The 13,125-nt window shown below is 44.8% G+C and overlaps 1 protein-coding gene across 2 annotated transcripts; it reads left to right on the top strand.

Moving 5' to 3' along the window:
• The first annotated feature begins 5,080 nt into the window (after positions 1 to 5,080).
• zgc:194621 (uncharacterized protein LOC795037 homolog) lies at positions 5,081 to 12,842 on the top strand. 2 transcript variants are annotated; one of them, XM_061713288.1, is made up of 5 exons: positions 5,081 to 5,645; positions 9,398 to 9,456; positions 9,566 to 9,649; positions 9,773 to 9,849; positions 11,149 to 12,842. In XM_061713288.1, the coding sequence occupies exons 1-5, from the start codon at positions 5,242 to 5,244 to the stop codon at positions 11,188 to 11,190; spliced, it is 666 nt and encodes a 221-aa protein (XP_061569272.1). In that variant the 5' UTR covers positions 5,081 to 5,241; the 3' UTR covers positions 11,191 to 12,842. The 2 variants fall into 2 exon arrangements, with proteins under 2 accessions (XP_061569272.1, XP_061569271.1); XM_061713287.1 differs by lacking the exon at positions 9,773 to 9,849.
• Positions 12,843 to 13,125: the final 283 nt, after the last annotated feature.

The following is a 13,125-nucleotide window of genomic DNA, read 5'->3' as shown; positions in this document are numbered from 1 at the left end:
GCCGGGCCTGCTGTCACAGCAGAGATGTGACCGAATCAAGGTCTCAGTCAAATAAAACTGTTCAAAAACCACCGGAATCATTATACAAATGTGCCCTAAAAATCCATGATAAAAAACCACGTCGCTACCATCACTGTCATATACTCAATAAATATGACATTTTAAACTTTGAAAATCTGATAAAGCACTCATGAGTGCTTTATCAGATGTATCAAATGTCTGCTTACTTTTTAAAATTATCCATAGTGTAGTGGACCCCAACGCAGAACTGCATTTGGGAAGTCATCATTCTCGTATTGACTCAATGGAATACTCTACCAACCGACATTTCATTTTCATGTAGAAGTCACCACACTTTCTCACATCTTGCTAAGCGTTGGTTACTGTCGAGACAACTGTGTGTACATTTATGAAGTGCGTGTGTGTGTGTTGGGGGGGGGGCAGCCTAGCTTTAAATCTAGGTACCATCTGACAGATCCCATGCTCTGTTGAATCTGCTTCCATGTTTTATTTATCTATTTTATCTATGGTCTTTTTGCTTTGTTCTGCTCTTTTACTTATTTTTTCTTTTTCTATAGGCTACTAATTTTTATGTAGTATATCAACCTGCATGGACTACAGGTGTAAAATAGCAAGTTGCTACAACGTGGCACAATGCATATTCTCTTGCAAAAGATTAATGTCTTATTGTGCACTGTCCCTGTTTTGAAATAAAAAAATAAATTACAAGAGTAAAACAACCGCAGGAAGCGGCACCTGTATGCAGCTGCGGCTGTCACAAAAATATGTTCCCAATATTTGCAAAGTTCATGTCTGCTGGAACATATAAAAGTTGCTGTAAAAAAACCTGGTTCAACCTGCGGACTTGTAATATTTATGTTTATGTTTATGTTCCCTGACTGGGGAGACAGCTGATGAATGGTGACGTCAGCAATCAGCAGCAACTCCCTTCTCTAGAGAGAAGGTGAGTTCAGATCCGTGAGTTCTTACTACTTGCTCAAAGGGTTCCAGATGAAACTTCCGACATCCGATTAAAACGAAACCACGATTACAGCAGGGACCACGTGATGAGCTGCGTTCAACACCCGAGAGCGCGGTAGGGGGCGCCGTTGCCATGGGAACGGACGGTGGTGCTAAAGAGTGGGACCATACAGGGCCGGTTCTAGAAAATGATGACTAGGGGTGCATTTCAGATCAGAGGGGGTGCACATGCCTGGCACGTTCTTCAACACTAAATTATACATTTTCCCATAATTTCAAGCGGAATAATAATAGCAAAACAAGAATATTTGAAGTGTATTTCTGCATTTTTGCAGCAATATCACTGCAGAACAAAGAAAATGCTACATTTAGTCTGGACTACCTCACCCATCAGACAGTCTAGCAACAGAAAATAAAACATAGCAACAAAAATAAATGTAACCATAAATATACAAGACTGTCTCAGAAAATTTGAATATTGTGATAAAGTCCTTTATTTTCTGTAATGCAAAAATGTCCTACATTCTGGATTCATTACAAATCAACTGAAAAATTGCAAGCCTTTTATTATTTTAATATTGCTGATCATGGCTTACAGCTTAAGAAAACTCAAATATCCTATCTAAAAAAAATTGAATATTCTGGGAATCTTAATCTTAAACTGTAAACCATAATCAGCAATATTAAAATAATAAAAGGCTTGCAATATTTCAGTTGATTTGTAATGAATCCAGAATGTATGACTTTTTTTTAAAATTGCATTACAGAAAATAAAGAACTTTATCACAATATTCTAATTTTCTGAGACAGTCCTGTAAACTTGCTTGCGTCGTTCTGCTTGAACCACTTCCGAATATCCATCGTTACTTTGTGTTAACGGAGCAGCAGAGAGCAGGGTCTTGCTGGTGCAGGAAACTGCTGGACGCAGATCAGTGACGGACACTGGCTGATTTATGGTGCACCAACGCAGAGCTTACGGCGTAGGATACGCGGTGACGCGAACGTATGGTGCGCATCGCCGCGTATCCTACGCCGTAGGCTACGCCGTCGATTTAACGTGGAACCATAAATCAGGCTGACGCGCGCGCATTTGTCAGTTTTCTTTTCGTCTTTTCAACTGAGCATGCAAACACATAAACTGAGGGTGCAATGCATGCTTTTGCACCCTCGTAGACCCGGGCCTGGGACCATAGCAGGAAGCAGTCGGTCATGTGACCCATTGGTTGTCTGAAGACTGGTTTTGAAGCGCCCATGTAACTCAGCACGTCGATGGGACACGCCCACTGCCTGTCAATCAAGGTTAGCTGTGCTCCGAGATCCCTCAGCAGCAAATTGAACAATGTGGCGGGGTTCGTACCGCTGATAACGGCTCGCCATAGGCTGAGCCAACTGCCAATCAATCATACTCAAAATAAATTAAATGCTTGATATAAACTCCTGGTGTCGTACACCCCCCCCCCCCAAAAGTTGACATGGATGTGAAATCAAGCGTCAGTTGCTGCATCGGCAGGACTTAAACCTCTCCAGTCTCCCAACGTCTCTGTTTGAACGGCCTGACAAACCATTGCTGTTTTCTTTACCGAGATCACAAGAAAAGCAGAACAGTGATCTCCTCTCCATCCTGTGTTGCTGTCTTGTTTATTTATCTTTATTCCACCAACTCGAAAATATTAATCACTTTTCTAAGCGAACGGCGCTAACGCAGTTCAAACAGCAGGTGTATCCACCCCTTTAATCTGATTGGTTTACGAGTAAGTCGTGTTTTATCCACTGCTCTGCGTTCCCCACGTGGGGTGCGCTCTTATGATTGGCTGAAACAAAGGAAGATATCTGATTGGTTGTGAAAATACGTGTTAAAAAAAAACATATTTGTGGATCGAGTCACGTCAGGGGAGTCTCAATAGTCACACGCAAATCCAGCGCAGCTCACAGACAAAAAAACGTTTGTAAATCAGGTTATATTTGTGTGTGCATCAAAAATACATTTGTATATCTTGTCCTACGCACGTGTGAATTGTCCTGTTCATTTCTGAAACGGTGTGTGCATTTGCGGATCGGTGTGTGCATTTGTAAATTTTGTCCTGTGTATTTGTGAAACGGTGTGTGCATTTGCGAATTATGAAACTGTTCTAGCTCCATATATTTACTACAAGTCTGATGTAGAATCAGATTCGGCAGATTCAGATTCAGATTCAGAAAAACTGTATTTATCCCCGAGGGGCAATTGCAAAAACAAATAAGCAGCATGACGTTGAAAGATTCATTTGTTCGTAATCAATCCGATGTTTTCTCACATTTTATCTTCCCTTTTCTCTCTCGAAGACAGACTTCCTAAAATGTACGCCATCAGCTAACTTATTCCTCAGTCACCCTGACCCTTGACATTTGACCCCTCAAATCAAAATGAAACATTTTCCAGACAATTTGCAGTTTTGTGAATGTTGATTCTTTGTACTTTCCTTCATATTTTATTTCTAAATATGATCATGTTTCACTTATTCTACTTTCCCTTGGTTTTGCTTCACACCTTCTCCCTCAAATCCTGCGTTTTTGTGCACTGATGACCAAAACAAAGAGGGCTCTCCCGTCCTGCTGCGCGGTCACGTGACTGTTGCAGAGTCGGTGCTGGTAATCGGATGAGCGTCGTCATTGGACAGACAGCTGCACGGACACCCACTCACAAATACTCTGCTGCGTCACTTTAATCCTCAGGTGCGCCGGCGGACAGCGCCACACCGGAAACAGGGCGGCCCTGCCTTCAAAATAAGATGCATGAACGTTTAGGGAATCGGTACATGAGACTTTTGTGATCCCACCATTGTTGTGCAAGTTCATACTTCTCATGAACTAGTTCAAAGTTCAGTTCACATAGTTTAAAAATGAACAGTTCACGTTCATAGTTCACCATTTTCATTTCGAACTAGTTCAAATTCAGTTAATTTCAATATTTTTAGGTGAGAAGTACGAATGAAACGCCACCCTATCCTAAAACTGTTCACCGTATACCAGTGGTCTTCAACCCTGGTCCTCAGCGTGACTGGGGGGGTTTGGGGCTGTTGAGGGTCTTCTTGATCTTTCCTGATGACTTTTTCTGATTGTCAAGCACTCAGATATTTTCTCACACTGGACGGATGCTTTAACTCCACATGACGTTTCAAATTTGACGAGGCGGATGCTCTGACTTGTTTTCTCAGCGCAGGTGGACATAATTTCACAGAAAGGTTAGATTTTTACCGTCAGACTCTTCGGGAGACAATGTGTAAAATTCCCTGCAAATAATGATAAGCGGATCATCATCTGACGGCTCGCTGACCCCGCTTCTGCACCGTCTCTCTCTTCACTGGTCATGTAAAGATGCACCGGGCAGTCGTCGTCTCGTAGAGTATTTTAAATGTGCGCCCCACCCACTGGTGAAATGAGAAGGATTATTCCGTAATAATTGGACCTAAACAGTGAAGCTGAAACTCACATAATCTGAACAGTTCAAATTCCAGTTCGTGACCTGCATAATGAACAAGTTCACGTTCAAGTTCTTTATTTGCAAATATGTTGCGTTCGGTTCAACGTTTTCACAGAAATGAACGCGTTCATGCACAACATTGGATCCCAAAAGGGTACGTTTGTGCACGTTGGGTTTGTAGGGGTCCAACTTGTAGGTTGAATCCAACCTGGTACGTGTAATCACAGTTCCTCCACTGACCACTAGGGGCTGGATCCTAAAGTAAGTACGTCTCCATCGACCTCCATAATAAAATCATAGGAGGTTTGTCCAGTTCTTCTTCTGCAGTCTTCAGGTACGAGGGGAATGAGCCATGAGGCCGCGGAGACCATGGGATGTTTCCAAGTGGGCCTGTTCCATGTCTCCATAATACAGTCAAGGAAACGTGGAGAAACCCCCTGGCGGTCATTTGAGGAATTTCATATTTGTTGCACTTTACTTATTTTTTAAACGTATGTTTTTCGTATAAAACTGCTTCTTATTTTCTTACTCAAACCACAGTTTTATTAACTAGACTTTTAGACTTTTACTTTGAAAATCTGAACCAGAAGTTCTCCTCTCTACTCAGTCAAACTTGACTCCACAGTTGCTATGGTACAAACTCCATAGCAACCGGATCTCGGGAGGGAAAAGTTAGATTTTTTTTTTTAGGTTTTTGTACTTATTATTATTTTGAAACGAGGATGAGATAAGTAGGAGAAGATGGCGCGTGTATTTAGTCAATTAAGGCCGGACGCAGGGGCTTTGTCTTAGAATAAAAAATGCCATCAACAAGGGTTATTAAGCCCAGACCAGTGGAAACAGCGACCAAGAAAACGCTTGAAAAGAGCAAAGAGGTGAAGGTGAAAGCAACCGACGGGGCGCGTCAGAGCCGCGCGTCGAGCTGTTTGCGCAACGCGCCGCCGCGGGGCGCGTGTGACGGGGCCCCCAGGGGCCCCAGGAGCTCCAGCAGGGCCCCCAGGAGCCCAAGCAGGGCCCCCAGGGGCCCCGGGCCGGCCTGCGGGCGGAGGGCCCGCTCCACGGCTCCCACACCCACGGAGACCAGAACCAACCCCCCCCGCCGGAGGGCGGCCAGCTCCGTCAGACCCGCCGACGGGAGGTGCGTGGACGCGGGGCCGAGGGCGCCGCGGGGCGGCGGCGCTGAAGTCAAGTATATGATCCAGAGGTGAGAATAGACCTGTAGTCAAGACCGAGACCAAAACAAACCTAGTAATGTCCTGATCCTGCGTGATTGTAGAACATCATCCTGGTTCAGTTTCCATATGAGCTTGTTTTCAACTGCAGTTCAATAACACAGAGAAGTGGATGATGATGTTGAACTCACTATAAATGTTTCCATCCATCAGCTGAGATCAGATATGTGTGGCGACTGCACTACCGCTATTTCTACACTATTGGAGGATTGACTCCAGTGCTTTTAAGGATTGATACGACTACTAACTAGTCCCAAAGTCCTCTAGCAGAATAACCAGCTCCAACACCCCCCTCCACCTCAGAAAAGGAATGAATAGTAAATGTTATTGATTTAAATTTGACTTTATTTGGAGATGAAACTTGAATTTGAAATATTAAAGATTGAAATTACATTATTTACCATTAAAGTAATCAGATTACACCGTATATCAGCATCACTGAAATGATGTTTAATCAATCACAACAATATCAAATATTAGTAATATATTTATTCAAACAAGGCTGTTATAAACACAAAACTGTAATTAAATACAGACACATGCAGATGCACCAAAACATTAAAGGTATTCTCCCTGATCTGGAAGAGCTAGCAAGAATTTTGAAAGAGGCACCTCTAAGCCCCGCCCATTCGGTCCGAATGATACGGATTGGTCCAGGAAGGGAAAGAACCAATCAGATGCCTTCATTTTAAACCACGCCCCCCCGCCCTGTCCCATGCGTGCACTCGCTTCCAGCCCCCCGTGTCCACTTCCCACGGGTCCTCCTGGGCTCACAGTGTCCCAGTGTAACCCCCCTCCCTCCCCTCTGCCACGGAGCCCAGTAGTTATTTCCAGAGCGGGTCGGTCCCGCTGTGTGAGAGCGGGGAGCAGAGCCGTTAGCCGTCCGGGCTGCTGCTGCAGGACTCTCTGCCCAGCAGCAGCTCCTGCAGCAGCAGCCCGCGGGGACACGAAGAGCCGCCGCAGTGCCGGCTCGGAAGCTGTATGGGGTCCGTGGGGATGTAGGCGTCTCCATCACGGCAAGAGCGGAGAGCGCCGGTGCACGGCACGGCAGCGCTCCGCCAGCCGCGCGGCTGGGATGCTCTCCGGGATGGAGATGCCGGTGGGCAGGATGCACGTTTGGGTGGGCACAGCCACCCCCTGCCCTCCCTAAAACCGGCCTCGCTTACAGGTGAATGAGACATGGGGTAGTTTTGCTGTAAATGTGCTGTCCAAAATGTTTAATAATCGTATGCGCGTTCGTGTTTGTGGGGGCGAGGCTTTGGACGGAGCGCTCGTGGGTGTGGGCGGGGGGGGCGGGGCTTAGAGGAAGCGCCACTTTCAAATCTTGCTAGCTCTAGGAAGTTGCATAGAATAACTTTAAATAAGATGCAAAATACAAATAATTTACAAAACTGTACATTAACAAGAGGAAGAACTGCTGGTCAGTACTGGTCAGGACTGGTCAGGACTCCACTGGAAATGTCCTCACCTCGGTTGCAACCTCGGAGTACAAGTGTTGGTGCTTGATGACAACAAGGATTTTTTAAATGATGGACTCGCTGAGACTCCCTGAGACGGGCTTGAATCGTTTAGAATCTCCCACCCTGCAGAAGCAGTAGAGAGCATCCTCCTAAGGGTCAGAGTAATGACATGTTCTCAGCTGAGAGGGAAAGTTGCCCACCGACAGTGTTTGGAGTCCCGCGGCTGTAAACAGCAGAAACTCTCCTGCTGCCGTCTCCGACCATCTGCTGCAGCCTCTTAATCCCCTCAAGTTTAACCTCCCGCTGGCACAACCGAGCTGCAGGTGACCCGCCGGGGCCTGCTCCTCTAGACCTGCTCCCCAGGACCTGCTCCTCTAGACCTGCTCCTCTAGACCTGCTCCCCGGGACCTGCTCCTCTAGACCTGCTCCCCAGGACCTGCTCCTCTAGACCTGCTCCCCAGGACCTGCTCCTCTAGACCTGCTCCTCTAGACCTGCTCCTCTAGACCTGCTCCTCTAGACCTGCTCCTCTAGACCTGCTCCTAGACCTGCTCCCCTAGACCTGCTCCTCTAGACCTGCTCCTCTAGACCTGCTCCTCTAGACCTGCTCCCCAGGACCTGCTCCTCTAGACCTGCTCCCCTAGACCTGCTCCCCTAGACCTGCTCCTCTAGACCTGCTCCTCTAAACCTGCTCCCCAGGACCTGCTCCTCTAGACCTGCTCCCCAGGACCTGCTCCTCTAGACCTGCTCCCCAGGACCTGCTCCCCAGGACCTGCTCCTCTAGACCTGCTCCCATGGCCCTACTCGCCACATGACGCCCCCGTGTGGTCAGACGCTGTACTGCTACATGTGGAGACTTCAATACAGCACAAGACTATAAGGGCCTGATTTACTAAAGGTTTGCGTGCGTAAAAACGTGTGCAAACTTGACATCACGCGCAAACCAGTGTGCCAGCTGATCTACTAACAGCGTGCAAAGAGGACTGCGCCTCTCAAATGAGCAAAATAGCACACGCTATTCATTTAGTACTTTTGCCCTGATGAATAATCAATATGGGGCGTACCCGCCAGAAATCGCTAAATACTGGGAGGGGAAAATGCAAATATGTTAATTTACCACACGCAATGAGATTTACCAAGCCTGAAAGTTTTTGCGGGGATTGTGATTGCGTCTGATTTTAATACGTTCGAAAGGAAGGTGCTAATCTGCCCAGCATTACGCAGGGATGCTTGTTGGTGCCTGATTTGAGGACTGGGGTGGGGATGGATGATCAACTTGTGGTGAGGATTCTCCACATGCAAAAGGAGAAATATTTTATTTGAATGTTAAATCGAGTATTATTCAGCAAAAGGTTGCCACAGGAGGCACATTCATTTTTTTATTTGTGATAATAAATAAGTCACGTGTTTTCATGGAGAAAAAAGTGTTTCTTATTGTGCGCCTATACTTGTTCTGCAGTTGTCATACCCCGGTGTTGTGCCGTATTCAGCACCCCTGCCGTGAAAAGCACCCCCTCGTCTGACAAAAATGATATTCTCATTCTGTGTCACGTTCTGTTTAGCGTCCAGTTTTGTGTTAATGATTCATGTTTAAATGCGCTCATGGATTCCACAATAGTCATACTTTCCCACAATCACAGTCACAGATAACAAAAATCGGGTAAATGGTTATTGATGTCATTAATTAATAGCCTGCTTACTGTGTTGTCTTCCATAATATATATATCTATCCATATATATATAATATAAACTCCTAAGTATGTGTTTGTGTTAATGTGTATATATAAATATATTGACGTGTCAGTGTGTTGTTTTTTTTCTTGGTCTACTTATCATTGAATATACGAGCGGGTGCTTTTCACGGCAGGGGTGCTGAATACGGCACAACAATTTGCCTCTTCCACTAATATCTCTAACTCCAACTCGTCAAATTTCATTTTGCGCTCGCAAACCGTAAGACGCGCAACACCTCATTTAAATACTGCGGTTTGCACCTGTTATCAATTGCGCACGCAATCTTAGTTGATCACCCGCAAAACAAACAACAACAGCACGTGCAAACTTTTTCAGTGCACACGCAATTTAGTACTCTTTATTTAGGATCTTAGTAAATCGGGCCCTAAAAGTACAAAAATAGTACAAATTTGGATTTCAGTTTGGTCTTTTTTTTAACATTTGTGTTTATTTTTATTTCAAACAGAAGTGTGTTTGAAAAAGGGATATTAATAAATGAGTTCAAAAGGAGTTTTGTGTTTTTCTGTTTCAGTAACAAAGCCTTCACCGTCATCCCCCCGAATCCAAAGAAGAGGAGAGAGATCCAGAGAAGTGAGTCGGCATCTTTGTTGTGTTAAATCACCTTTTTCCTGTAAGCAGTCGTCTGTAAATCGTAGTTTCCACTAACTAACTAGTGTGTGACCTCTGATTGGCCGAGCAGAGGCGGAGGCGGAGCTTGCAGCGCTGGAGGAGCTGCGGCTGAGCAGAGCCATGGCCTACGTGTCCATCCACCCCAGCAGCGTCGGTGAGGCGGAGCGTTTCAGCAGCGTTTCAGCAGCGTTTCAGCAGCGTTTCAGCAGCGTTTCAGCCGCGTTTCAGCAGCGTTTCAGCTCCTCTCTGATGCTTTGTGTCTCTGTTGCGTCGCCAGGCGGCTGCATGAGTCTGGAGGAGGTGCGGCTGAAGCAGCAGCAGGACATGATGCAGGCCAGGAGGAAACACAAGCAGGTCTGACAGCTCACACCTCGTCAGGCCTGAGGCGGCTGGAAACAGGAAACACGTGGCAGGGGAATTGTCACAAAATGAGCATATAACACACCATTTAACTTCACAACCTTTATCAATAGTAACAAATGTACGGTATGTATAGATAAAGTAGTTTGACTGTATGAGTCAAAAAAACTATTTAAAAATCAGCCTGAAATAAATAAATATTAAATATAAAACTTAAAACTGAAATAAACAAATCCGAGTCACAAATAGCGATCAATTACTCATGAAAAGAAAGTTACTTCCACCACCTTAAAACCACCACAAAGAGCCTCAGTGCAGGTTTAGCAGGTCTGAAACCAGAACTAAACACGCACGTGTGCCTCTTACAGACATCTCCTTAAAAATAGTCAAACTTTCTTAACAACATAAATTGATATAAAACTGTAGCCAATATGTTATATATTGACTGAAAATTATAGCTTATATACGACCAACTGGTCATTTTACTACTCTTTTTCAACAGAGATGAATGCAGAGGGCGTTAACAAGGTGTTCAATAAATGTTCAAAACACAATTCTCCAGTCTAGACAGAGATTTCTATCTAATGAGGGGCAGCTCTGGTCTTTGTGCTAAAACGTTTTATTTCAATAACATCCCCACCTTCAAATGAAGCGCGAGGTTCCTCGTGTTTTGCCTTTTTTCTCTTCTCTTGCTCCTGATTGGTGAGGTCTTTTGAACGACATGTTGAAATCTCCCCTTCTGCAGCTCTGCAAGAGCCTGCCTGCAGACGCAGCCCTCTGATTGGTCAGATGTCAAGTGCTGCCAGTCATTGCGTGGTCAGATTAGAGGTCTCTTTTCCCTCCTCCTCCTCACAGTAGCGGACATGCATTACCGTGCAAATGCGTCCCCTCGCGCAAAATGTGGCCCCCGTTGGAAGATGAGGCCCTACGCACAGCGAGTGTTCTGCGTTTAGGGAGGGGCGGCCCTGACACGTGGAATACATCGAGTTACTTTAACTCAAGTTCAGCTCCGACCGCCGTTCTCAGTTCCTTACCTTGGTGTTTGTCCTCAAATAGATAAAGTAAGGGATGTTTAATCCAGACGCTTGTTTGGTCCCGGTGGAACTGATACTGATACTCAACAGCCATTGCATCGTGTGTGTTCAGGGGGCGGGGCTTACTGATAGATCACATCTGCTGCTACAGGCTACACACACCAGGATGGGAGCTGAGACTTAAAGATGTAAAGTTTGGTGTCCGTCCGTCATGAACCGTGTTCCCCTGAAGAAGTGTTGCTCTGCTGTGTTGATGCAGGTGAAGAAGGTGATGGAGGAGACGCCGGTCCTGAGCAGCTGACCTCCGACCTGCCGGTCAAACCCCTGAGTGCAGCTGCGACCACGAGGAGCGTTAACCCAGCGTGCAGCTACACGTCATGATTTCTTTGTGTGAGGTCCCAATAAAAGTCCCCCAATCATGGTGGGCCTTCGTGTTCAGCAAACACCCCCTCCGAGTGTTTTCAGTGTCACGTTATTTATTTAATAAATAGATAACAATAAAAATCATGTGGGCAATACCAAGTACCCCCGGGATTCAGTAGCCTTATAGTAGTAATGTGGTATCCCTCCACCACCGTGCTGCAGGGGAGTTCCTGCTGCGTTCGGGTTCCTGCTGGACATGAAGACGTGTCCACGGTGGGGCAGAAGTCTGCAGGTTTGTGGACCTCAGTCCTGCTAAGGTGAGGTCCACCTACCTGCAGCCGGTGGCAGATCTGTGTGTCCCCCTGTGGTCAGTCGCGGTATTACTACGCAGCCTACTGGAGCAGTGGGGGCTACCCACATCATCATTATTATTATTATTATTATTTATTTATTTATTTTTTTTTTTTAATTATTATTTTTACTATTATTATTATGATGATTATTATTATTATTGTTATTATTACTACTATTATTGTTATTATTTTTACTATTATTATTATTATTATTGGGTTTTCTCTGCTTCATATTTGAGGCGGTGTTTGCTGATTACTAAGACCCACAATGATCAGAGGATTTCCGTTAGCGTTTTAGACAAAAAGAAAGGATCAAAAGAAGGAGTGCTATTTACATCCATGACTGTGAAATCATCCTTTTGACTTGCTGAAGATAACATGATGTGTTTTGTATTTGTTGTTTAGATACTCTGAGTATTAAATCTTTTGTATACGACCTCAAGGCTCTTGCGGGCGAACACAGAAACCGTTTTACTGATCGTGACTGCGTCATCGGACCCGTGTCTCCACACATGATCAACAGCTTTGATTATGTGTATGTTTGTATGTTCATGATGACACTGAGAGAGAGAGATGGTTCACAGTCTAATCCTGCTGGAAGTTTGCCTGTTCATGCACGTATTCTGGAAAAAAGTGTTTATATGTCATTTTATTTCTTTCGTTTATTCATTCAGTCACCTGCTCAACAAGTTAAAAGACTCCAAGAACTAAATAGCCTGATTCTGCCAGAAGTTTTCATCAATTAATTATCTTTTTATTGTCTTAAATTGTTTACTTTGAAATATTTACTCAATATTTTATAAATAAATAGTTTATAATATTAAAAAACTTGCAATTGCAACTATGTAGCAATACCACTTCTGACCAGGTGGGGGCGGTATTTCACAAAACAGTGTATGTGCCGCTATGAAGCACGTGTGGCTTTTGTTTCTAGTTTAGCCTGAAATTTGCAGCATCTCATCAACACAACAAGCAATGTTTTTTTAAGATTGGAAATTTGAGAAATGACAAAGAAATAAAGACTGTGGGTTCAGCTGGTGTTCAACAATTGTTAAACCATAGATCTTTCAGTGAGAAAAAATTAAAATAAGTCCTCTTAATCCACTCGAGTGCTGTTGTAACACAATGTTTTTGCTTCACACTGACACGGTGAGCTAATCCTAAAGGAGAGTTTGTCCAGTTTTATTTATGCAGTCTGACTTTACTTTAGAACTCAGTTTTTTAAATGTTGACTACTTCGTGCTACTAAAAGTATAAAACCTCGTGGTGGAAGTGGAGTGAACTCTGTTACGAGGCAGGAACACATTCTCATCATGCCGCTCTATTGATCGGCCAGTTCTCTGATCAGCTGTTTGATCTGGATTTCACCCTGAGGTGTGGCAGCTGAACACTTTTCCTCTCGGTTGGACGGCGGGAATGTCACGGAGGTGACGGAGGTCACTGGGAGATCAAAAAGCTTTGATGTACTAACGGCACACAAGTGGGCGGTTTCTGCTGCAGACTCTGAAACCGGCCCCAAA

This window comes from Cololabis saira, chromosome 22 (assembly GCF_033807715.1).
Source record: "Cololabis saira isolate AMF1-May2022 chromosome 22, fColSai1.1, whole genome shotgun sequence".
NCBI classification, from domain to species: Eukaryota; Metazoa; Chordata; class Actinopteri; order Beloniformes; family Belonidae; genus Cololabis; species Cololabis saira.
Note: the sequence above shows the minus strand (reverse complement) of the source record. Positions and strands in the feature narration are given on the sequence as shown.